The sequence below is a fragment of a genome, unplaced genomic scaffold (assembly GCF_019419815.1).
Source record: "Pyrus x bretschneideri cultivar Hongxiangsu unplaced genomic scaffold, Pyrus_bretschneideri_v1 Contig23, whole genome shotgun sequence".
In the NCBI taxonomy this organism is placed as follows: Eukaryota; Viridiplantae; Streptophyta; class Magnoliopsida; order Rosales; family Rosaceae; genus Pyrus; species Pyrus x bretschneideri.
The window spans coordinates 1,346,394-1,373,258 of NW_025999535.1; the positions used below are offsets into that span (position 1 = coordinate 1,346,394).

Sequence of the window (26,865 nt, forward strand, 5' to 3'; positions counted from 1 at the left end):
CCAAACGAGCTCATTTAGTTAGGCTGTTGGATGTTCTAAGATTAAAGTGAAAAGTTATACTAATTTTAAAAACCGTTTAAGATTAAAAAAAAGAACATTTTTCTTTTGTTTATTGAACAAAGCCAATAGTTATAATATATTTAGCATATAAAATACAAAAATGAGTGGTCATTTTGCAGCTGAAAAATAATTTTGAGTTGTTTTCACTTTGAAACTTTTGTTTTCATACATTCTTCTTTGTTTCTTTCGTGTCCCTCTTGCCACCCTACTTCTCCCTTCTTTTATGCTGTACACTTTCTCTGCGTCTCAAATACAAAAATAAAAACTAAACCGAAATAGTTATCAGATGAGCTCTAAAGTCTCGACGTTTGGTAAGGATAGACCCAAACCAACTTGCCAACAACCGCCAACTTTAAGGTTTTGCTCTTTATCATGTTACCAAATACCTTATGTTCGGAACTCCACTCCGTAGTTTAGATGGAATTAGAATAAAGCTAAATAAAACCAAACATATAAGATGGGTTGGAGCAGTGGAGTTGGCTTGTTCTCCAAAACAAAGCGTTTGATAGTAAAAAGGCCACTAAGCCCCAGCCTTCTGAATTTTGCCTCTCCCTCAGCAAAAGTTTGCTCCTGTCGTAAGAGAAGATGCCGTTGCTCAAGTGGACGATGTCGCCGGGCTCGAAGGCGTTGCACTCATCCCCCCACAGCTGGAAGTGAACCACCGCCGTCTCATCCACCGCAAGTGCCAAGCGCGTCTTGTTTTCGGCTTGTGACGAAGTATTGGTGGTGGGTGGCAGGAGCAGATGAAAGGAGAAGCAATCAGAAAACAAGTGGCATGAGAGGTTGGGGCTCTAGTCTTGGCCTTTGGACTTCCTGTAATCAGCAACTTTGGCCTACGCAAAAATTGCACCCAAAACCCACTTACTGCGGACCAGGCCCATCTTAAACAAGAGTAGAATTTAGGTAGAACGGATTAATAACCACCATGACGTTTTAAATCACTAATACAAAGTCGCGCGGAGAGGGATGGCGGTGTCATGAAACATTAATTCAAGGTTAAGTGTAAGACTCTTCACATGACATTATATTAGAGGGCATGTCTAGAAGCTTTTTTAAAAAACACTTATGTACTAAAGCGTTTTTATTAAAAATGCAAGTAATTCTTGAAATAAGCATATGGTAGCTGATTCTACCTTCAAATGTTTTTTTAACCTATAAACATTTTGAATTTTTCGTCACAAGCGCTCTTGATGATCTAAAAGCGTTTGGTCATCTAAAACTGCTCTAGAAAAGTCTTTCTTCAATAATTATATTTGCAATCTCTTTTTCCAAAAACTAAAGGGCCTTAAGCTTGCAAATCGAATATAAAACCCAACATTGAAAAGCCTTGTGATTTGATATGGGACAGAACCAAACGGACTTACCAACAAACCCACCAACTTATCTTTTGCTAATTTGCTCTTTTCCATATTACCAAAGACCTCAACTGCATTTTTCACATTTGTTTTTTTTTTTTTTTTTTTTTTTTTTGGAGAAACTGCATTTTTCACATTTAGCCCAAAGAAGAAACAAGGAAAAAAACCAAAGAAATCTCTCATGAATCTGGTAAAAGGAGGCAAAAACAATGATGATATTTTCGTATAGCTGGCAAATGGTCGGGTTTAGTTGGCTTTTGGTTGGATTGACCACAAACTGATTTTTTTAATGAGACACCCAAACCCAACCTGTTAAACTTATGGATGCAGGCCTTCGACCCATTTCTTGAGATTTATTATCGTACAGGGCTTTTCCCCTGCTTTGGGACTAGATCTGCAGGTTTGGGTTGATGTTTTTGGTTGTTGGTGAGTCAGATCATCCCCATATGACTTACTTTTCCGTGTTTTGGGGCTCTTCTCAATTGTTTAGTGGTGGCTTCACCTTCCTCTGGTGACCTTGGCTCGCGGGTTGCAGCGGACTTGCACTAGTTGCAAGCGGTGATGGGTTAATGGATGGATTCAAGCCTAACGGAGGATTCCATTTTCTCTGATTTGTGTAGTTTCAGTGTAGGTTTGTTTGTACTGCTTCTAGCAGGTAATGTCTCGCCTTGTTAGTGATGTGGCCAGTTTGTGAGCGGTGTTTTGATGTGACCCCGATCGTCATACTTGGTTATTCATTGTGGCCTCAGTTTGCCAAGTGATGGTTTTGATGCGGTCTCGCTTGTTTTGGTTGCATGAGTTGCCGTATAGATCTGGTCCATCTGCCGTCTATGTGGTAGATTTGTACGTCAGTGCTTGTGCTAGTGCGTGTGCAGTTGTGGTTGCCAATTAGGGGGTTATTATTAACTCTAGTTTAAGCGAATTACCTCCAAATCAATTTATTTGGTCACCAGAGATTATACCCATGTGGCAACTCTTGTAATTGTTGTGGACTCTTTGTAATTATAATTCAGTAATGGAATTCTACTATCGTTTCTTGTCAAAAAAAAAAAAAAAACTTATGGATGGAAATGATTGAACCTGGAATGACCCGTTTTGTTAACGGGTCATCATGGAGGGAGGTGAGGGATCAGGTGGCGAGGAGGGAATTTTGGAGCAGTGTGGGAGATCATCGAAGCTAAGTCGAAAGAGGGATTGGGGTTTTCATTTTGACAAAGTTACAAAAATGCTTTTGTTAACGAATATCTAACGCTTTCGCAGGTGGACCGAAAACCAACCATTAAATGATGGGTCATTAACAGGGTCAACCGTTATTAACCCGAACCGTTAAGACCCAACCCAATTATGAATTTTTAGCTTGTTAGTTGGTTTTTTTTTTTTTCATTTTTTTCTTTTTGGTAAAAAAAAAAACGGGTCAGGTGCAAATTCCCACCTCTAATCTTTAGGGTAGGATTTTCATTTTGCACTTAGTGCATTTTTGAGGCTCCCTTGAAAAATAATAGTATCTTCTGAAAAATACTTGTGCTCATAAACATTGTTGTCATAAGCATGTTGAAATTTTTAGTAAAAACTTAAATGTTATCTTAAAAAATAAAAAAGCGCTTGAAGGTAATTGCCCTTCTGTCCTTCTTAGCAATAAAAAATTAAGAACATATCGATCAAACATTAGTGACATATTAATTAAATTAAAGACATATCAATCAAATAATAAAAAATAATCATTTCAACATTGAAATTTCTATATTAATCATTTCAACCAATTTCTCAAAAACCATCCTCGATTTATAAACAAATTCAAGATGAATTTGAAAACAGCAAACAACATTCCGATAGATTCTATATATTGATAAAAAGGGAGTTTGGAGAAGTACTAAATTGAGATTACACAAATAAAATCCCCCATTTCTCCTTTTTTAGTGATTTTTCTTTCCTAGATTTTGACATATCTCAATTTTGGGTATTTCTAAAAAAAGAAATTCCTCATCAAATTCCAAAAAGCAAAGCATTCTCAATTTTTTTAACCAAAAGTTGAACCAAATGCTTGAGTAACCCCTACGGTGTAGCTCAGTCATTGATGACGAATTCCAAGTCAAATTTTTACATGGTACGTTATAGATTCAATTCTTGGTGCATGAGAATTACACGATGGTGACCAGAAGAAAACTAAAATACCTTTATAAGTCTTTCTAGTTCCGAAAGGATAGATTGCTGATCCCTAGAAAAAAAATAAAGAGAGAACTTCCCACAAATTAAGCTGAAATTGTCTCTCATATATTATATGTATACACTCCACACATACCTTGTACTCAAAGGAGGGAACCACATCATCGTCGCCATAGTCGGATTCCTTGCTTAATTTTATGTTTTCATTCATCAATTCACCGTCCATGCCATCATCACATTTGATCATAATTTTTAATTATTTGAATCCAATTGGAAATTATTCAATGCTAATTTTAATTAAGTTATCCTTTAGCAATGTGTACTCCGACTCAATCCAATCCATAATATATAGTTTATACAAGCTAACAAAGATTAATCCATAAAACATATGTTTATATTATCTTGGAGGTAGAGTTTGTGAGTTTCCAAGAGCTGTCCATGTTACTAATTGTTTTATCTAATGCATTACAATAAATGAGAATTTAAAGCAACTTAAAACCCTAAAAAAAAGAAGGTCAAAATCTTTTCTTAAAAAATATAATGTTCTTAATATTGTCACTGGTGTTATGGTCTAGTGATATTTATCTTCACTTGTAAGTTGGAGATTTTAAAATTGACTCTCCTAGAGGGTGAGTTCAACACACATTATTATGATGAGTCTATTGTCTGACTTCTTCCATTACCCACCCTTTAATATAATTTGTCGTTGTGTGGCAAAAGGATCAATCTATGTGAGAAAAATTTTGTTGCCTAAAGCTTTTTTTTTTTTTTTTTTTTTAACAAATACAATGAATTTATAAATTACAATTATCCACAAGGAAGAGATACGAGTGCCCTATGGAGAATGTGGTTAGAAATCCATAATAGAGTTTGACTGCAAGCCACAGCTCTGAACGCATATAGCTCTACTGGGCGTGAGTTTCTTTTTTGCAATTCTAGAATCTCCTTGTTGAACAGCCAGTTCTCCGAGGAAGTTGTCCATTTATCGAAGGGGTGTGAAAAACACATAAGAACTCATCTTTATTAGAGCAAGGGTTGATCGAGCTTCCCGAACTCGGGTTTTCACGAGTGTTGGTAGGTCCTTTAGCTTCCTCTTCCTTTTGGATTGCGTCAACCGCTCAAGTGAAACCAAAAGGGAAGAATTTCCATTAATTCACTTGTAAGTAGTATTTTTCTTCACTTGTAAGTGAGAAGTATTATATTTGTCTTACTTTTGTAGCGAGTTCGATACTTGATTATTATTACATGAGGTATATAGACATTGTGATATGTTCACTTGTAAATGGCTAATAAATTATCCCAATTTGGGTTAACTAACACATGCTCTCGTCTAGTCATCTAAATAACTGTTTTGGGACATAGTGGACATTGTGTCAACCTTCACCCCCGAGGCTTATAGAATTATATTCGACAACCACTTGCCGAAACAAAAAATTGTATTCGACGAGTGTGACATGTCACTTGTGAACAATAACAGTCTATAGCAATGTCCGAGATTAATGTATAATTATATGTGCATATAGCTACAAATATTAACCAAGAAATAAGCCACAAATAGGATGATTTTTAAATAAGCTGTTGACAAGTACAATTATATTCGAAAATGCACATGGCAAAAGAATCGATGATTGTTCAACCTTGATCGTTGTGGACGATTCTCGTGAATGATAGTTGTTAGCAACTTTGTTATGAATAGGTAAAAATTAGAGAGATAATCTTTGCTAGGAACATGAAGGAAGCGGGTGTAAAATATCACATTATTTAGTTTCGTAACTATAACACAAAATGATTGCAGGTAAAAAGCGGAAGGGAGAGATACTAATATTATTGTTTTCACTTCTTTTCATTGCTGCGTATTGTGATCACACACAGAGTGCTCTTTATATAGAGCCACATCCGTGAAGATTTACAAAAAATGAAGTGATTGTCTTTTGAAAAGCCTCACATATCAACAACGACACAACTATTTTCAAGTCTTCCTCACTATTAGCTAAAGCATGTGGGCATACATTTCCACAATTTTTACAATTGACTTAATTTTCTAGTCCATCAAATTGTTGCTCTACCTTGTATCAACTAAAGATTTAAGTGTAACTGTAAATTAAACACGTAAATTGCAAGTTTAATAGTATTTTTTTGCTTGTAATTTTGAGATCATAAGTTCAAATTTTGTGAATTGCAAGTTTAATACCAATTTATTTATTTCTTTAAAAAGGAGAACAGTTGGTCGCTTCACCCCGAAAGTCTACATTTATGAGGGTTGGGAAGACTCACAGAGCCATTTGAGCCTTCCCCAGGCTACCATTGTAGGATTCACCGACGTTAAGAATCAAACCCAAAATGTGCCGTGCAAAATATGAACTTGAAATTCGTCCACAACTACTAAATCATCCCATTATTTTATTCTCTCGCTTCTTAGTGTAAACATATTCATGTATAAAATATTAATGCATTGTTAACAGTTTGGTAAAACGCAACAAATAAAGCGTGGTCCGTCCTTGGCCTTATATTCTCGACGGATAGAAAGTTTGGGGAAAATGCATTCAGACACAAACATGACGCGTGGTCCTTGTTTTACTCAAGACAGAATCTAGTCACCCCATAGTATACATTCACTTTCACATACAATGTACATTCTTATATGTTAGGTTGTTTACTTATCCTAATTAATCACAACTAATCATCCAAAACCCTCATTCATTGTACATGATGGTTGTCTTTGTGTCAATTTGAGAGGTAAATGCAATGAATATGAATGGTACCCTATCACGACGGAGATAGTGGCGAATCTAGAAAACAGAGTGCGAAGTGCGCAAAAAGATAGTTTATTCATGGAGGCATTTTGGCGAACAATTGGCGGGCTTGTTGTCATTAGTTGAACCAAGTTGCACACATTTAAGAAAATATTGACATATGCTGAAGCAATCTGACAAGTACTATGAGAGAATTTGTCGAATGTTAACGCAACCTGCAAGTTGTCAAACACTTGGTGTGCACAAAAATAACATGTACCAAACATTTGGAGGATTCTCGTAAGACCTTTACATATATTTTAGACAATGATTATCTCCCCTCTTCTTTTCTTCTCCTTCTTTCCCCTCCTATTTATTTCAATTTTTGTAGAGAGAAAGCCGAAAACAAGGAGTGAGAGAAAGAAGAAGAAAAAAAACCGTGAGAGGAGATATTTCATGTTCATGATTATTTATTGCTCATAAAATATAGCAAATATGAGACACTCGTTTGTTTTGAATTCTAATTAAATAAAAGCAAGCATAGAAACTCATTATTTTTCTTTAGATTCGCATGAAATGATTGAAATGAAGGTTTGTATGTGCAAAACAAAGGCATTTTTCTTTATTTTTTTGTTTGTCCTCTTTCTGTGAGAAGTATATAAATAAATCATCCATTTTATATAATAAAAAAATTATTATCTAAACTACGAGTTGAACTTTTTTATCAATAAAAAATTCTTAGAATTACAATTTTAACTCTCTCATTAAAACTGAACAAAAATAATAAAAAAAAAACATAAACAATTTAATAATTAAACAAAAAATTGAAAATATTTTTTTGACCCCACGTCTCTCACTTGAAACCCCTTCTTCTTCCAAGCCCAATTTTTTTTTTTGAAAATTTTGCTTTGTTTTCCAAAATATGATATATATATATTTTTAACAAATAATCGACAAATTTAATTATACACGTATAACCGTATACAAAGGGTACCATTGACTAAAATATGCTCTCGTGTAGATTGACCAAAAATTAAATAAAAACATTCAATAGGTCTTTCTCTTTGTTACTCTACCTACAAGGAACGGGTAAATATTCCTATTTATGATAAAAATTCAATTAAATTTAATGCGATCTAGGTTTGTGGACTTCGAAATTCAAATCGAACCCGGCCCATGATTAAAGTCTAATCAACATAAATATAGGCATGCTACACAAGAAGTTGATTAATATATGTCAAAATACTTGCATAACATTTTTATATTGAGATAACACACTTACAATAAGTTACGTACCATCATAATGAGGTACACTTAAGTTACGTATCGGTATGAATTTTAGGTTAGATTTTTGAGCAGATGAATCACATGATGGTGGCTTGGGAGAGACTGAAATGCTTATGTGAGTATTCTCGTCCCTCGAAATGATGGAGTGTCGTAATGAAATCATCAATTGATTTTCTTTTTAAAAAAGTGATGATGAGATAAGTAATATAAAATATAAAACCTCACAATTATATATCATTCTCAACTTCTCACAAATGTTACTCAAATTTGAGATATTCTCACTAAACGAATTGATAGAATAATTCACCGTTAATGAAGATGATTAATGGGTTGAATTATATATAATGAAGAGTAAGACTCAAAATCATGAACTCCATTCATCGAGATTCAATCAATCATCTTAAGACTTTGACGACATAATTTCGTTAATACAACTTAAATATGTCGATTCTGAATAATAAAATTCTAAATCCATTGGAATTATCAACAAAAATTGAAATAATAATTCACCCCTCTCTGTTTCTCTCTTTCTCTCTTTCTCTCTCTAACTTAGTGGGATTGAATAGATTGACAGAAGAAGCCAAACGCTGTTCCTCGATGATGTTGACCTAACGCACAAAAGGCCAAACACGATGGTGGGGCCCCCACGTTGCTACAAAACTTAGCTCCCAAAAGATACAAACGCGCTATTCCCCCTAATCAATACAGACCTAGACGCTGGAGTGTTAAAAACAAAGAAAATTATAAAAGTGAAGAATATTTGTGACATAATATTTTATAATATTAGTAAGAGAATTGAAATTAAACTGTAAAGTAACAGATAGTTCATAAAAGTTTAACTTTTGAGAGACTTTCCTTAGCATTTCTCCATCTCTTGTTTCGCATATATATGAGATTTTACTTAGACAATCTTTAATTTGATAACTAAGAACTCGTTTGAATGTGCTTTTAAAATAATTGAAAGCACTTTTAGAGAAAATGTTTTTGGATTCCAAAATCACTTTAAGTGCTTTCTGCAAGAAGCACCAGTTATTAGGGATGACAATTTTAACTGTTAAACCCGATAACCGTGGATAAACGATCGAATAGATTGGATTTTGATATGAAAATTTGGGTATGGTATAGATATAGGGAAAAACCGTGAACTTTATTCGGTTATATTTTTTGATATGGTTATAGGGCTTCCCAATCCATATCCGTTCCCGAATCCGACCCGAATATATATTATATATATTATATATATATTTGATATATAATATAATTTTATTCAATTTATTGAAGCCTCCCTATACTAATTCATTATGCATGCATCAAACCCTATACTATCTTTATTATTCACCAAACATCATGCATGGGGCATACCAACAACCTCATCAATTCAATACTCTTATTGTTATACTTAACCAAATTAATTCATTGAATCATTTTATATATCAATTATTAAATGTTCCAGGTTTATCAGATTCATATTTCTTCAAGAGTCTCACTATCAATAAATTAATTCATTGAATCAATTTGTTTTGTCTTACTTTCGTATTTGCTTTTGTCCTCTTTTTCTTTTTTATTGGACTAATTTATCATATTGGCTTATCATGAACAGCTTCAAATATATTGTTATGTTTTTTGTAATTGGATGTTGCTATTTAATGATGAAATTAGTATCTACTAAAATTTATAGTGCGTCAATAAGATGAATATAATTTTTTTTTTTTTGACGAAGATGGATATAATCGATAACCGATTGAAAATCTGTTATCTAGTGGATATGGTTATGGATAATCCTCGATGGTTAATTTGCGGTTATTGATATGGTTAATTTTCGTGGTTATGAGATGGATATAGCATTTTCGTCCCTAAACCGAACCGTGCCATCCCTACCAGTTATGTGCTTCTTCTATAAAGCACTTTATGTACTTTTTTAAGATTTACTTGTATTTTTACTAAGAATTTGTTACAAAAATATTTTCACAAAAAACACTTTCAGTTATTTTAAAAATACGTCTAAACGAGTCATAAGTTGTTTGATACAATAATTTTAGGATAAAATCATGTTAATAATAAGAGTAATGTAGATGATTGGATTATAACTTAAATATCTTATTTCTTATTAATATTACATAATTTAATTTAAAATTTTAATCTTCATAGCCTAGCGATCCTAATAATCAATGCATGGACATGGAATTATAGCCAATAAATATGTACGTAATGACGTAATGTTGCATAAGTAAGAAAAAAAAGCCGCGTGTTTATCGTTTGCTGTGCTGAAGATACATATGAAAAGACAAGTGTAAGCAACACGGCATTATGTTTGGTATAGTTTGTCTTTGTGTGTGGCGTGGCGCATGCTTACCCACCTCTCACAATACGACAACGTATACGTCCAAAATATTACAAAGCACTCAACCAATATTTTATTTTATTGTTAAATAAAAGTTTATATTAATGGTGTTTGGACGGTTGTTTAATATTTTTAGGCATCAAGTTCAAGGGCACATACTATTTTGGCTTTTCTCACGCCTTGTTTTAATTTTTCGCTATCGGATAAAATAAATGAAACAAAATTAGCTGACATAATTAAACAAGGTGATATAAGAGGTTCAAAAGAGCATGTGTTTATCATTTACTGTAGGCTTAAATGTTAAAATAGTCTTTATGTTTTATCCTATGGTCAATTTGGTTCCCGTGTCTTTAATTTGACTAAATTATTTTCTATGTTTATCTTACTTATCCAATCCTAGATAATTTGGTAAAGAACCGTTAAATTATGATAAAAATGTAATCCCGTGGAAAACCCATTAAATGCACGCGAGATCACATGATTGACGACGATGCTTCAAAATATTTACGCGTTAGATAGTCTTGCGAACATCTAATTTGCAACCCATCAGATAAATGTCTGAGTCTTATGGCTAGAAAATAGTTTGAGGGGTCGTTGCAAATCATTTGATCTCGTGTGTATTTAATGGGTTTACAGTGAAATTACATTTTCGTTTCAATTTTAATGGTCAACAAATTGTCTAAGATTGGCTAAGCAAAGTAAATACGATGATTAATTTGGCCAAATTAAAAACACGCGAAAGAAATTAACCGATAGAATAAAAGACAAGGACCATTTTGTCATTTGAGCGTTTTCCTTAATATTATCATGGAGACAAAGACAATACAAGCTGGGAAGCTTCTGTGTGTTTGGTAATGAGAAATGGGTCAGTCCATTGTGGACATCCAAAGCCAGTTGGCAATTTAAATAAATTTGATCATGTTTTCATTGTTGTTTCACTCACCAACAAATTTTTATTGTTTTCTGATGAAAAGTGAAATTGTCCTTGATCTAGTTCTTGTGTCTTTATCATTTGGATGGCATAATGTTTTTTCTTTTCTAATTACTTTATTATATCACATTGTTTACAATAATTTGTAAGTTGTTGCCTGTTGTAGATTTTATTCATAATTTATAGAGTTACACAAGCTCGTAAAGACAAGAAAAGTTTTTCTTACACGAAAGTTATATTGGGGTTATTTTGGTGAACAAATAAGCCGTGTACATTGAACCTAAAACTAATTGATAAAAGATAACGAAATCAAGGACAAAGCTAGAAATATCTTATTATTGGGGGCAATTGGAAAAACAACTAACAAAACCTTATTATGGTATGCCTTATACCCACTATGATAATGGAGATAATTTCAAATGACGATATATATATATGTATGTGTGTGTGTGTGTGTGTGTGTGTGTGTAGCTAAATAATAAATTACTTGAGTAGCGACATTTGCCCCCAATAGTCCTTTATTAACTCCGTCCATGAACGAAATTCCATGTTGTTTAAATTACTATAAACATTTTACTTCTTTGATGTGAAACTCATACATATCAATATCACCAAACAATAACATAAAAACAACTAGCCATGAGGGCCACATGGCACACTCACATAGTCCCGTGAACATCATCGGGAATATCTGATCAATCATCTATGTTTATGTTTCCAAATTTAATCTATCTTGCATTACTCAGCATAAAGTGTTGACTCAAAGGAATATCTGATCAATCATCTCCTAAAAGCCAAACCATGAGGGCCACATGACACACACACATAGTCCGGTGAACATCATCAGGAATATCTGATCAATCATCTATGTTTATGTTTCCAAATTTAATTTATCTTGCATTACTCATCATATAGTGTTGCCTCAAAGAAATATCTAATCAATCATCTCCTAAAAGCCAAACCATGAGGGTCGCGTGGCACACTCACATAGTCCGGTGAACATCATCAGGAAAATGAGATATTTACCATACCAAAAGCACGTTTCAGTACAACAAACATCATAATACAAATAGTTCAATTCTATAAATAAAAATTCAAGTCATTTATATTTTTACGCTTGGTGTAGAGCCGTGGTGCACTGAAAATTTTCTCACGAGAAAGGAGGTTCGAAGGGGGTTCCACCACCGAGTTCATCGTATCAACCTTTCGGAATAAGGCCCTCCCAGGTGGGCCTCGTCCTTAAAACTCTAGAGGTATCCAATTGCCACGTGTTCGTAGCCCACGATGGATTGAATACGCTCCAGATAATACGACAAAATCAAAGCCCAAGTTACAAATAACTTTTATTATTTTTTAAATTTTGTTGAAAAGAGCTCCGTTAATAGTGTGACATCCCACATCGTCCAGGGGAGTGATCCTTGTATGTATATTCTCATCCCTACTTAGCACGAGGCCTTTTGGGAGCTCACTGGCTTCGGGTTCCATGGGAACTCCGAAGTTAAGCTAGTAGAGCACGAGAGCATTCCCAGGATGGGTGACCCATTGGGAAGTTCTTGTGTGAGTTCCCAAAAACAAAACCGTGAGGGCGTAGTCGGGGCTCAAAGTGGACAATATCGTGCTACGGTGGTGGAGCGGGCCCGGGCAGTGGTCCCCCCCGGGTCGGGAAGCGATAGTTTGGTATTAGAGCCTAACCTTGGCCGTGGTGTGCCGACGAGGACGTCGGGCCCCTAAGGGGGGTGGATTGTGACATCCCACATCGCCCAGGGGAGTGATCCTTATATGTATATTCCCATCCCTACCTAGCACGAGGCCTTTTGGGAGCTCACTGGCTTCGGGTTCCATGGGAACTCCGAAGTTAAGTGAGTGGCGCGCGAGAGCATTCCCAGGATGGGTGACCCATCAGGAAGTTCTCGTGTGAGTTCCCAAAAACAAAACCGTGAGGGCGTAGTCAGGGCCCAAAGTGGACAATATCGTGCTACGGTGGTGCAGCGGGCCCGGGAAGTGGTCCCCCCTGGGCGGGATGTGACAAATAGTCCCCTTAGGCTGTGACAAAAAGGGTAAATTGCGATTTGACTCCCTGAACTATCATTCCAATTGAAAATTGTTTTCTTGAACTATTTTTTTGGTAAAATTAACCCTCTGAACTATTTAAAATGATTCAATTAACCCTTTGCCATTAGATTGCAGAATCAATTCCGTCAAATTTAAGGGCAAATTAGTCATTTCATCTTTAATTGTTACTTGTCAGCTATAACCATTAATAAAATTTTACACATAGACACAAAATAATTTAAAATTATATAGCGTAATGAGAAAACATAAAAAACCAAATGTTTACATAACAGACCATCCACATTGTTATCACACATTATTTTGTTTTCAAATACATTATTTTGTCATAATTACATTGTTAGTTACAGTTAACAAGTAAGAATTGATGAAGGAATAACTAATTTTTCTTTGAATTTGACGAAATAGTGGATGGAATATACCGGTAAGGGGTCAATTGGCTTATTTCAAATAATTCATGGGGTTAATTTACCAAAAAAAATAGTTCAAGAGGTTAATTTGAACTGGAATAATAGTTCAAAGAGTCAAATAGCAGTTTACCCGTGACAAGAAAATGTCGTCACGAGCCTTCCACTACCGGACAAAACCTTGTCGTGCTCAACGGTAGGCTCGTGGTTTCAAGGATGTGACAAGGATAAAATCAAAATTTTATCCTGGTGGTTTGGGACGGAACCCTTTGTCGCCACATGGTATCGTGTCGGACGCACGCAAGAAACTCTTCTCTTTTTTTTTTTTTTTTTTTTTTTTGAATTTTCAGTGCACCAACAAATTTAGACTCAAAGCTTATATTTTTTTTGACAAAAAAAAAAAAAAAAGCTTATATTTTTCTTTTAAAATTATACTAATTTTCAATTTTTTCATAGTAAGTATCACTGAGTTGTAAAAAAAAAAAAAAAAAAAAAAAAAAAAGTTAGCTCTTACATATAGTGATTTAATATATTTTTGAGACGATTATATCTTAGATTAAACTTGTGCTGTTGAGTGATACGTATCATTGTGTTTTACTTTTTGTATTGTTAGTAAAAAAATATACGTAAAAAATAGTATAAAAGTTTGCACATATAATACGTGTGGTATGATGTCATGAGTTAAGAGTAACTAGAAAAAAATGTAGAAGATATATATGAGATGAAAGAATAGAGTTCAAAAGTTGTTTTTGGCTTCTAATTTTATAGCGATAATTTTACACATGTTGTTCTTATTACTGAGGAATAGGAAAACAAATTTACAAGTAGTGAAAACATTTTAAAAGAAAAGTATCTCATTGTAAGTGAGATGTCTTACGTTCAATTCTCGTCGAAGACGAATTTGAACTATATTATTGCTAATCCATTGTAAGGCTTAACACATTATCTCACCCCTTAGTGTAGATATTAGTTGTTAAAAAATACACACACACACACACCAGAAAGTTGAAGTCAAGGCTCCAAATGATAATTTATACCTAAATCAATCCACTATTATTCAACCAAGATAATACATATCAAAGTTTAAGAAGTGAGTGACAAATGAGATTTGTTCAAGGCTCATATATTTCGAAATGAGGTCATAAACTAAATCATCTAAAATACAATAATGGTATAATTTTTGAAGTTTGTAAACACCAAAATAACAATTTAGATTCGCTCTGGATCTAACCATCCAGAGTTTAAGGACTACATAATTTGGACCACTCAAATTGAATCCGATTGTCCCCAATCCACTAGCCAACGTCACACAAATTAAGTGCTCCAATTTCTCTTTCGTACAAGCCAAATATCCGAATTTCTTCGCCCATAAACTCCGAAAAATAAGGTTCAGGAGGATCCAAATTCCCAAAATAGCAAAACATTTACAACGACATTTTATTATTTATGAGAAAATAGAAAATAATTAAATAAAAAAAAGTGCAAAAATACAGTGTGAAGCCAAAACATAGGTGTCAGTAGCCATTCCCATCTTTTTAACCCATTCCATTCGCACTAGAGACCACGCCACAACGCACACCCTTCTCTCTCTCTCTCTCGCGCCCCCCCCCCCCCCCCCCCCCAATCTCTCTAAAACTAAAAAAAACCGGCAGCAGAAAGCAAAAAAATTACAAAAAGTGGGTCCTATTGAACAGTTGAATTCGGCCGCCTGCTTTGTCGTCTCTCTCGTCTCCGTCTCCACCACCGTCGTTCCTCTGCGTTTGACTCTCAATCTCTCTCCCTCTCTCTCTCTCTCTCTCTCTCTCTTAAATTTGTACTCTCTTTCTCTCTCTAAACAGTGATATATTTTTCTCTCTCCCCATGTGCTCTCTTATTTCTTACAAGTGTCTTCTCACCGCTCTTCCTTCAGTAAACCCAAAACGAGGAATCAAAAAATTCAATCCGATTAAAGTACAACAAACCCAGCACTTCGCACAACAGAGAGAAACAAAAGTCCACTGCTCCTTTCAGTAAACCCATCACGTCCTGTCCGCAAACCCAGCAGCTCTGCTCGTATGTCCATCAAAGGGGTCGTTTTGCTCAGGGTACTCGCTTGGTTTTGAGCCCTTCTTGCTGGGTTTCTGAAAATCTTGCTGGGTTTGAGAGAAACAGAGATTATAGAGGCATGGCTGGTAGTAATGAAGTCAACGTCAATGAATCCAAGGTAGTTCCTCTCTCTCCTTATTTTTCTCAAAATTTACCCTTTTTTTTTTCTTTCCATTTCTAAATTGGGTTGCCTGGCAAGGCGACGATTAACTCGTACTGATAACTACTTCGTTTTTAGTTTTTCGAACTTTCGTTTGGGCCAAAATCCAAAAATTTTAGTTGGATTCTTTCTTTTTTTTTTTACCTTTTTGGTTTGGTTTCAAGGGGCTTGAATTTTCGTAGTTCTTTCTAATTCTTCCATGTTTGTTGTTGAAGGTACACTAATTAGAGTTTCATTCGGTACAAAATTTTGCAAAACAAGGAGTTTTTGATGGATTAATTTCTGATTTCTCTAGTTCTTTCCTTTTTTTTTGGCAGAAAGTTGTTCCGCTAAACACATGGGTACTAATCTCCAATTTCAAGCTAGCTTACAACCTCCTCCGCCGCGCTGACGGAACATTCAACCGCGAGCTGGCGGAGTTCCTCGAACGGAAAGTCCCCGCCAACATAACTCCGGTTGATGGGGTTTTCTCGTTTGATCACGTCGACACAGCCACCAGCCTCCTCAACCGTGTTTATAAATTTGCCCCCGGAAACGAGTCGCAATGGGGCATTCTGGATCTTGAGCAGCCCTTGAGCACCACCAAGGTCGTCCCAGTCATAATCTTCTTCCACGGTGGAAGCTTCACACATTCATCCGCCAACAGCGCCATCTACGACACCTTCTGCCGCCGCCTTGTCAACACTTGCAAGGCTGTTGTAGTCTCTGTAAACTACCGCCGTTCACCGGAACATCGGTATCCTTGTGCTTATGAAGACGGATGGGCGGCTCTCAAGTGGGTGAAATCGAGAAAGTGGCTTCAGAGCGGGAAGGGTAAGGACTCGAAAGTTCACGTTTACCTAGCCGGAGACAGCTCGGGCGGCAACATTGCTCACCACGTGGCGGTCAAGGCGGCGGAAGCGGAGGTTGAGGTGCTCGGAAACATCCTTCTCCACCCGATGTTTGGGGGGCAGAAGAGAACAGAAACAGAGAAGAGACTGGATGGGAAGTACTTCGTAACAATACAAGACCGTGATTGGTACTGGCGGGCATTTCTGCCCGAAGGCGAAGACAGAGATCATCCGGCGTGTCACGTTTTCGGCCCGAGGGACAAGAGCCTCGAGGGCTTGAAATTTCCCAAGAGTCTTGTTGTTGTGGCTGGTTTCGATCTCATGCAAGATTGGCAATTGGCTTATGTGGAAGGGCTAAAAAATGCAGGGCAGGATGTGAAGCTTCTCTTCTTAAAGCAGGCGACGATCGGGTTCTACTTCTTGCCGAACAATGAGCATTTCTACTGCCTCATGGAGGAGATGAAGAACTTCGTGAATCCTGACTGTTAATACATTGATTCTACTTAACTTTACCCGCAAGGCAGCCATTGATACATAGCAAAAAAGCTTGACATTTTTACTCGGGTGCTCTGTCGTGTGTAGTTGTAAGATTGTCTAGTATTTACTTACTTTATTTACCATTTTGTTGCGGTAATTTGAGAGTTTCGGCAGCTTGGAAGGATCGGAACTCGTTTACTGGATTCGGATGTAAGAGCGTACTTCCAGCCATGATTGATGGTAAGCATCGTTGTAGAACTTGCAACGGCGATGCTGGCGGTATCCCAAAAACATAGAGGAGTGCGTGGCTTGGGATGCCGCCAGAGTGGCATTCCCGGTGTAAGTAAGTTCCTCTAGAAGCGTTTGGTTGTTGATTAATATGTTGTTTGTTACATGGATTTTAATATTGTAAGCACTACTAATTTGAAAAATATGAACTGTGGAGCATAATGCTTCTTGTGTATGAACATAAAATGTTATACTTTGTGTACCGTATTAGGTTAAATTAGGCTTATTTATAAAGATTTCGTTTGATATTTGAACTTAATCTCGATTCCTAATCTTCGATTAATGCTTTGTTTAGCTAGTAATCTGGTTTGTTTTTCTTTTGATTTTTCTGGTTTTTGCCAACTTCAATCACGCCTTTCTAGCGAGGAGCTTTGACTCTGTTTGCCTTTTGTGTCTTTATGCGTGACATGATAGATTATGCTTGATTTGAGTGCATGCCTTTTTGCATGTTTTATTAGGACACTGATATTTCAACGCTACTAAATAACAAGAGATTCTTACATGAAACCGAATATATTATTATTTGTGTGTACGATTTTCATTACACGTATTCAGTGAAGAGAAATGCAGATACGTGAGAATAGCCGCATGTACGAGATGATACATCACACGTTGAGAGCTTTAAACGCAAAAAAAATAAAGATTTTTGAGTACAACTTGAATATGTTCCTTGTATTTATAATTCTCGTAATTTAGTATCTACAATCACATGATGGACACAATAAATGTAAGAATACATCGTATATAATAGAGATAAATGCAAGAGGACATATATCTTTGGTTACATAGAAAAATCTCTATTAACAAAATGTTTATTCACGTTATTTAATTCATGTAAAATTTCGATGCCAAGTGTAATCAACCACGCCACCCTCATCACCACACAAATTGAGATAGTGGCATATGACTTGAGGAAAAGGAAGTGATTATTTCCACTCTTTTTAGCAGATGAAACATTTCTTTTTCGTGTTCCATTTAAGGATTTAAAACCATAAAAAAAGATGATACCAACAAATAGATAAAAGAAGGGGTCTGCTATCCACACACCTTATTTTACTTCTCACACACCTTTTGATAATTTCTGTCCGTTGATTTTTTTCAATTCATCTGATCCGACGGCTGAAAATTAAAAAGGTGTGTGAGAAGTAAAATGGGATATGTGGATATCACACCCCTAAAATAATAGACATGAAAATTGAGTGAGAAAAAATGATTGGAGCAGAGTGTGTAATCATGGATTTCTTCATCTCACTCCATCTCTTTAGTTAAATTCTATTCTGGAGAAGAATTTAAATCGAACAAGCTCACTATCATCTATTGTTTTTAGACTAATAGCGCGTTATTAGGTGTAAATTTATTTTTCGCAAGGCAATTACTATTAGACTAGAATGCTAGAGAGCGATAAATCCAGTTTATGTTAGTTTTTATACGTAATTTAGGGATTTGGATCCATCCACTCTGGATCCCGTTCAGACTTTTATATTTTTGTGAAGTGGGTCGATGGGACAAGTTAATAGGAGGCAGATGATTAAAATTATGTTGTCCAAATCTCTTGATATGCAACCTTTGAACACAAAAACTCGGAGTGAATCTCAATTCGTATTTGGGATTTGGGGATAATGGCAAATGCATAGAATTGGTTTGTTTTTAGGTGGTGGGGCGACTCATCTGGTTGGTAGTGGTTGGGAATTTTGGATGTATTCCAGAGGGACCACATATGAAAACCCATGGATAAAAAACAAACAAGTAAACAAGCAAACAAATTTAATAAGATTTTTGGGATTTGCTTTTGAGTGCTTAATGGCCACTAAGGGGTAGAAAAACACAGCCAGCTTTGGACAATGACATGGAACCCTGTCCTTACTTGAGTCATGACTCTGTATTGCATTGCTTTACAAAGGTTGAATGTATTCTTATGCTTATCCGATCCACCAAAGTTTAGACAAAGATGGGTTACTGTCGTCACCAACGTTAGGATAACATCCATGACTTCAAGTTAAAAGGATTTACGCTTGACATCTAATTGCTAGCTACGATTGGTATGAATTTACATTGAAGTTTACAGACTGCGCACCAACGAGAATTGCTGGTAACAAGACTCAAACCTTGGTGGGGCGACACACAAGGCAAAGACATTACCAGCCGAGCCAGCCCTCGTTGGAAACTCTGCTTATGCTTTAATTAGGTTTCGTCAAATTCTTTCATTCACTTTATTATTTATTGGGAACTCTGCTCGCTCTATTTTGTTAATGAGTTGTTCATATTATGTACATACAAATTATAAAAGAGTATGTTAAAAGTACAAAACAAAAATATTCCGCATATACGTTAGACTGTGATTGTTTACATGAAAAAAGTATTCCATATATGTAAACAATAATCTACAGAAAAGAAATTCAGCCTCGACTATAAGGAGACGAATCACAATGTACTGACCAACCAATTAACATCTGTGTGTTTCTACTGTGAACCTTCCATGACTCTTTTCGTTTAAGGAGTCATTCCATACGTGCATAATATAAAAACGAAAGATTAAAAATATAACGTGTTAGATTATGATTTGTTTATAAGAAAACCATACTCCGTGTATCATACATAAATATGATCTGTAACAGGAGAAACTAAATCTCGAATTCTCGACGACAAAAAAGACGAAACACATTGTTCGGATCAAACGACGAACACGTGTGGAACATTGTTCGCATGAACGGGGAAAAATTTTTAGTTGTGACGGGAATACAAGTGGTACACCACGTGTTTTAATATGAGTGGTGGGAAATTTTATTTTTTAATTTATTAACATTTTAGCACACATATCCCACCATTTATATAATGATACATGATGTACCATCTCATGTATCGATTACACTAAAAAATCTCATCAGGAGATTTCTTGCTCGACTTGTCATGGTTTATTTCTCAACGTTGTATTGTGACTTGTCCTTTGTTGATTAGCTGTTAATGTTTGGAGTTATTCCCTAATACGACACATTAAGTCCTTGTCAACAAAATCGACTTTTTCTTAATGGCGATGTGCAGATAACGACAAAACCCTTAATTTGTTTTTGGTCTCCACCTCCCCTTCACTTTTCCCGTGTTTGATTAATCTAATTTTTGGGTGGGTCCTCCGGGTTCACATCTCGTTTTTGTCTTATGTGGACTTTTTTGGAGGTTTATTTTTCTTTAATTTTTAATGTTTAATTTTGTTGGTTGAATGATTAAGAAAAAGGTTTTCCTAATAATTAGATTTAGGAGTACATTAATTGGTTAGGTCTTGTTTCAACCTTTCACCCATTATGGAATAAAAGCACCATCTCAAGCAAGTTCTTGTTTTAGATCTTTCACTTCTTTCAAAGGGAAAATGAGTGAGTGTGTCGTTTCCTGATTTGTGCGTATTGTTGTTATGTGTTAGCGTGAGTTCGTTCTAACTTTATTGAATATTAGTGGTAGGTATTACTTTATTGAATGTCAATTATTCTTTCAGTGTTTTTGGATTTCGATGAAGATACTATCGTATCACCATGCCAATTGCCAAGCAAGTTCATTATTTGGATTTTCCACTTGTGTTTGAAAAGGAAAATGAAATATTGGGTTGGTTTTAAAATTTTATTGTCAATAATCGTTCTAGCTTTATTGGATGCCAGTGATCGTTTCAACTATATTGTATATCAATGGTCATTCTAATATTCGTGGATGTTGATGAATACGCTGTATCACCATGCCAAACAAATTCTTTATTTAGACCCTTCACTTTTCTTTCAAAATTGGTTCATTTCTAAATTTGTACGTTTTGATTTTAATGTATTTGGCATCGTTTTGCTCCATCTTTATTGAATGACAATGATCGTTCCAACTATATTAAATGTCAGTAATCGATTTAATTTTTTTTGAATGTCTACGAAGATACTGTTGTATCACTATACCAAACAACTTCTTTATTTAGATCTATTTTTAGGGTTGGTTACATATTTATTTAGATCTTTTGCTTTTATTTGAAAATGAGAATGCAACAATGGGTCAATTCTAAATTATAAGTGTTATTTTTATGTATATGCATAATCTCGCTCCAACTTTATTACGTGTCAATGATCGTTTCAACTGTACTAAATGTCAAAGATCGTTCTAAGATGTTGACGAAGATAACGTTCTATGTAATTCCGAAACATTTATTCAAAAAAGAGTATTCTTCAAACATAACAAAGAGAGGGCAAGATTAAAATCAATACATTCGAATTAGGAATGAATCCAATTTTCATGATAAGAATAAATCTTTGGAGATTTGTAATTTACGAAAAGCAAAAAGGAAAAAAAAAGAGAGATTGAACTTATAAAACTCCCCAAAAATAAAGCATGAGGGAAACGACAATTCTTTATATATGAAACCACAGATGACGGATTAACCATTATAATTAATAGGAATGCTCATCCGTTGCAATATGATCCAAGGAATAGTATGGAGTTTCATGCGTGTGAAGTCAAACCGAACCGAAAAAATGGAAGAAAACTGAACCGAACCAAACAACAATTTCAGTTCGGTTATCAATTTTGTCAAAAATCCGAACCAGTTGAAGCCGAACCCACCCCTAGCCTACCGCCTTTCAAACAAGGCAACGACTAACTCTTCACTGTCAATGTAATTTCTAAAATACATCAGTAGATCGAGTGCAGCAACCCTCTTTGAAACTTTTGAGGTCGTGGTGAGACTTATTTGGATTTCCATAGGCATTCAGCGCTTCGGTACACTTGGTATACGAAATAATGTACAGATTCTGCAACCCAGCACGGTCGATCAATTGTATGCAAATACAAAACCAATCGAATATAAACTGATGTGACAAACTGAAATAACAGAAGTTTCAAAAGCAGTTAAAGAAGTTAAGAGTGTCTAAAGAAATATGCAGACGGATTAAATTTCCTCGTTTAGAGGCAGTTACATGAGGGCCAGTCATGTAACTACGGCATCCAAGGAATCATGTAATTACGGCAGCAATATCCATAAGCTTGTTAAAGTTACTTAGTGTTGGAGGTAAAGGCAAACAATTTGTTCTAATAGACTCACTAGCAGTATCTACACTTTGTTCCTTTGTTGGCATCGCATGCATTACTGGCTCGAGAAATATTGATTCAGGTTTAGCTGCGGGTATACTATATACACCACATCTAGGAGTGATCTCTTGGCAAGACCACTGACTACATAGGCGCTCACACTTTAGGAATACTTGTTCCGCGATCAACGGAACATGGGTTACCAAGGTCAGCACATCACACTGTTCACGAAATGTACATCTAAAAAGTAATATTCTTGAATTCCAATGAATCCAAATTCATCCAATGCAGTGATATGCTATCATAAAATCAATAATTAATCTCAACATCCACGCATAATTATCAATGAATCAGAGAGAAATTTAGTTTCTAATGAAGTTCAATTCAACCAATGATAGATAGGCCACAAATCATTCAACCACAACTAACTGATTCTACAGATTGCTGACTTATATACAGAAGAAATTATTGCATTACCAATCAACATGCGTCAGCACAAACTATTTCAATCAGATCGCACTTCGACTTCTGAAGTGTCAACCTGAAGCATGTGCTCCGTAATTTCTTCCCTTCAATGATCATAGGATGCCATCAATATAACTTATTGGTCAGTTCGATGGGTAGGGGATGAATAATTATTTACAAAGAAAACCTTGTTCAGCTGATTTATTGTTTTGAATGAATCCAGTATGGTACTCATCCAGATGATGAGATAACAATGCTCAGTCACCTAGCATCTTAGAAAGGGGAAGGAGAAAAAAAGAGGACATTGAAAACAATAGAGAACCGTAGGACTCTAACAGTCATATTAACAGGAAATAGTGTGCAATCATTCTGAGCAGATAAGAGTGTACATGCAACAAAAAATCAGGAAACTACTGACTAAAGAGAAAAGGAGTTGATAACAAGAAGTGGCTTTCCGAGTGAAGATGTGTACCTGTGAATAATGTTGAACCCCTGTTGTGTCTTATGAATTTGATGAACCATTCGCAATACTCTCTGAAAGGTTTACGCATTTCTGCCATCCAAGCTCTACCAAAGTGACGTGGAGAATCATGATAACAATGAATCAAAAGGCATTTCATATCCATGCTTCCACATTGATCCTAGTACTTGTGCCACCTTACATCTTTGACCACACATTAAGTAGGCTCTGTACAGTATCACAAATGTCTTTTTGGTACAGGGCATGTTTAAATTCTCCATCTGAATAAGCACATTCTCCATTTCCTTTAAGCGGTTTTGTGCTGCATACATGACCATCTGACAATGATATAGGGACCTACAAGTTCTCCACCTTGCAAATTCTGCACGCTTCACAAAACTTTCAAGTCTGTCCACTTCATTGCATCGGAAATAACTTGAAATTATACATCGCATCACACCTGCAGTATGTACAGCAGTTTTGTGCTCAAATGCCTCATTTATTGACTTCTCCATCGCCTCCAAGCAATCCTCTTGAGCATAAACTTTAATCAGATTCACATTCAACCAAGGTCTATATTCATTTTCTGGTATAAGTTTCATTAGTTTGTGAATCTTTTCCACTCTGTCTGTCACAGAACTCTTGCAATATGCACATATCATAGTTCTTATCAATGGGATTTCCTTATCATCTACGTGATGTTTTACCAACTCATATGTTTCCTCCATCTTTGCCAAATTACCTGAATGAGCATACCCTCGAAGCATTAGCAAGTGGGTGCTAATATCAGGACTAACAGGGCCCTCCTTCATCTTTTGGAAAGTTTTTTCCATACTATTCCACATCCAAGCTGTTACATATCCAGCAATCAAATGATTGTATGTGCTTAAATTAGGTGACAAACCTAAATCCTTTAAACCCCGGACAGTTGCCTCCATATGGTCAACCAGCATCAAACGACCAAATACAGAAATAAGAATGTTGTACGTTACAATAGTAGGATAGCAATCTGGTTCCTTCTTGAGGTCCCGAAACAAAGATTGACATTTAGCAGTATGACCATTGAACATATAGGCACTCATCAGTGCATTATAAATAGAAGTTGTCTTGATCTGCTTGTTTATAGCCTCGGTAAATAACTCAAGGGCAAGTTCTACATTCTTAGCTTTACCAGCTATTATAATAGCCTTGGCATATTCCTCTGCACTCATAGAAGTGCTACTAGCAACCTGCTGTCTTCTCCACTCAAAAACCTATAACATAAGCAAAACAATATGAAAAGAAAATAGATAGTTAAACAGCAACATTTCCAAAGAGATTTTACCTGAGATTAACATGGGCAAAGCACGGTAAAGATTAACCATATTTTCAACAGACGCAAGCATATCTCACGTAAACCAAACTAATCCATTGTATTCCCGTCTTTTAATAGTCTTAAAACTCGATTATTAACACCACAAACCCTAATGGGAATAGACCGGTCTTGCATTTCATAAAATATGATTCCAAGTTAGTGCAACAAAAGTGTACACATTGTGAATGGCAAACTGAAAATGTAATATGTTATCCGTCGAAAACTCCTACTTTGAGCAGAAAATGGACCCATATAGAATTACAGACACAGAGTTAACAAATGCATAACAATGGCCATTTAGTGGACTTTCATGCTGCATAATTGTACATACAATCTAGAAACGAACACTAATTTACGAGTTAAGTAATCGAAAACTCATACTAAAACCGAAAAGCTTCAAACTTTAAATCTGAAGTCTCAAACTTTTATATGAGAAATTACCTCCAGAGCCAATTGAGGCCACGAACGCAGCTGATTCAGAAGCTCAACGACACCCATTCCGTACTTCCATTCCCACAGGGAGGAACATCCCTTCTCTTCCAAAACCCTAACAATCTTCTCAGAATCCCCAATATTCTGAACCAATTCGTCCCTCAACTCCGACGCCGTCCGGGCCAGATCCTCCCTGGCCCTCATGTCTTGCGGCAAGGGCTTGTCTCTGAACAAGTCAATGATGCTCGACATGGAGATGAGCGGAGAAGAAGAAGACGGGGCGGCGGAGGAGGAGTGGGTCTGAGCATTGACGTCACGGGTTAATCTGTAACTTGGGGAGTTGGTGAGGGTGAAAGCGTAGTGGGGGTGTTGTAGGGTTTTGGAGCCGGCGGCGGAGGATCTGTGACGGGAGAGGAGCTCAGATTGGGCGGCGTCGGATAGCTTCCAAACTCGCTTCATTGGTTGGTGTTGTGAGTGGTGACCGTTGTGCGCGTGTGTTATGGGTTTTACCAAGGGTTTTTCTCTCTGTCCGATCTTCTGCTCCACCAATGCTTAGATTTTTTTTTTATATTTTTTTTATACGAGTAATATTAGAGACAGAAAAATCAAATTTTTTTATTTTTTATCAAACGATAAATTTTTGTTAGACTAGCTAATTTTCATCCGCATCAACTCTCCAAACTAAAATCACCACAGGGCTATTATGGTTAGAAATAAATTTTAAGTCCGTATTTTAGATAGCATGTTTTGAGTTCGATATATCAACATTGTAGTCACACTTATTATAGCATCACATGCCCATATGACAACTTAAAAAAATTGATCTTGTTCAAAGCCCAAATAGGTGATGCTATATGTTCATACTTTTTTATTTTCTATACAATTTTCTTAATTTTCGATCGTTGAATCGAATTAATTAAAGAAATTAAATGACATAAATTAGAAAACAATTTGTGAGAGCTAAAAATAAATGTGTTGACAATACCAACCCCAATAATATACCAGAAAATGACATAGCTACGAAGGTCCGTCGCCAACCTACAAAGTGTCTCACAAAAAGGAGAAAATAACATTTAACCACTTAGTACTACAATTTCGTGATATTCCTCTTCACTTGTAAGTGAAAAGTTTTAGGTTCGATTCTCGCCAAAGCGAATTTGAACCACATTATTATAGCTAGCCTAATGTGAGGTTTAGCTCACTTCCCCATCCCTTTGGAGTAGATAATATCATTTATTCAAAAATAAATAAATAATACCAACCAAGCCTTATCCCACTAAGAAAAATAAATAAATAATAGCAATAGCCAAGCCTTAGCTTATCCCACTAAGTAGCTAAGGCGGTAGGAATTTTAGAATGCTACTGCGTTCGACTTTACGTCAAGTGTTCCGTTAACTCCAAGTACCAAATATAGTTTGTTATAGTCTCTTTCCTAGTCTTCGTTGGTCTTCCTCTACTATTTTGCCTTGAATCTCTGTTTCATAGTTGCATATTCTAATCGAAGCATTTGTAAGTCTTCGATGTGTGGCCACTCCTACTTTACCTTAGACATCCTCATTTTTAATCATATCATTTCTATTGTGCCCACACATTCAATGAAGCATTCTTATCTCCGTTACACTTAATTTTTGTATGTCTTTCTTTTTATAGCTCAACATTCCGTGCCATAAAAATATTGCTAGCCTTATTGCGGTTCTATAATTTTTTTTCTCGAGCTAAAGTTGCATACACAACACATCCAATGCATTATTCTTTATCCATTCAGCTTGTATTCTATTGTTATGTTCTCTTCCTAATTCTTTGTTCTTTTACAAGATAGATCTAAGATAACTAAAGGGTTTACTCTTTGGTACTTTCTGGTCTCCAATCCACGCTTTGCTTACTTTATACGATGCTCAAACCACACAATGAGTCACTTCCGG

At 35.8% G+C, this 26,865-nt stretch overlaps 2 protein-coding genes across 4 annotated transcripts; one reads left to right on the forward strand and one right to left on the reverse strand.

Moving 5' to 3' along the window:
* Nucleotides 1-14,969: 14,969 nt before the first annotated feature.
* Nucleotides 14,970-17,445, forward strand: LOC103938790 (gibberellin receptor GID1B-like). The gene is made up of 2 exons (XM_009348836.3): nucleotides 14,970-15,549; nucleotides 15,909-17,445. Exons 1-2 carry the CDS (start codon nucleotides 15,511-15,513, stop codon nucleotides 16,908-16,910), a joined length of 1,041 nt encoding a protein of 346 aa, XP_009347111.2. The 5' UTR covers nucleotides 14,970-15,510; the 3' UTR covers nucleotides 16,911-17,445.
* Nucleotides 17,446-21,537: 4,092 nt separating this feature from the next.
* On the reverse strand, nucleotides 21,538-25,760 carry LOC103938791 (pentatricopeptide repeat-containing protein At2g30780). Of its 3 annotated transcripts, none has more exons than XM_048585776.1 (3): nucleotides 24,953-25,760; nucleotides 23,170-24,410; nucleotides 21,538-21,955 (listed from the first exon to the last, which is right to left on the reverse strand). In XM_048585776.1, the coding sequence occupies exons 1-2, from the start codon at nucleotides 25,400-25,402 to the stop codon at nucleotides 23,286-23,288; spliced, it is 1,575 nt and encodes a 524-aa protein (XP_048441733.1). In that variant the 5' UTR covers nucleotides 25,403-25,760; the 3' UTR covers nucleotides 21,538-21,955; nucleotides 23,170-23,285. The 3 variants fall into 3 exon arrangements, with proteins under 3 accessions (XP_048441733.1, XP_048441735.1, XP_048441734.1); XM_048585778.1 differs by having other exon boundaries at nucleotides 21,538-22,025; XM_048585777.1 differs by having other exon boundaries at nucleotides 22,710-24,410.
* Nucleotides 25,761-26,865: the final 1,105 nt, after the last annotated feature.

Excerpts from the sequence above, each read along its gene's own strand:
- LOC103938791 (XM_048585776.1), bottom strand. The coding sequence starts at position 25,402 with ATGAAGCGAGTTTGGAAGCTATCCGACGCCGCCCAATCTGAGCTCCTC. Across the intron at positions 24,411-24,952 it reads GGCCTCAATTGGCTCTGGAG|GTTTTTGAGTGGAGAAGACA; the intron begins GTAATTTCTCAT and ends CTTATGTTATAG.
- LOC103938790 (XM_009348836.3), top strand. The coding sequence starts at position 15,511 with ATGGCTGGTAGTAATGAAGTCAACGTCAATGAATCCAAG. Across the intron at positions 15,550-15,908 it reads TCAACGTCAATGAATCCAAG|AAAGTTGTTCCGCTAAACAC; the intron begins GTAGTTCCTCTC and ends TTTTTTTGGCAG.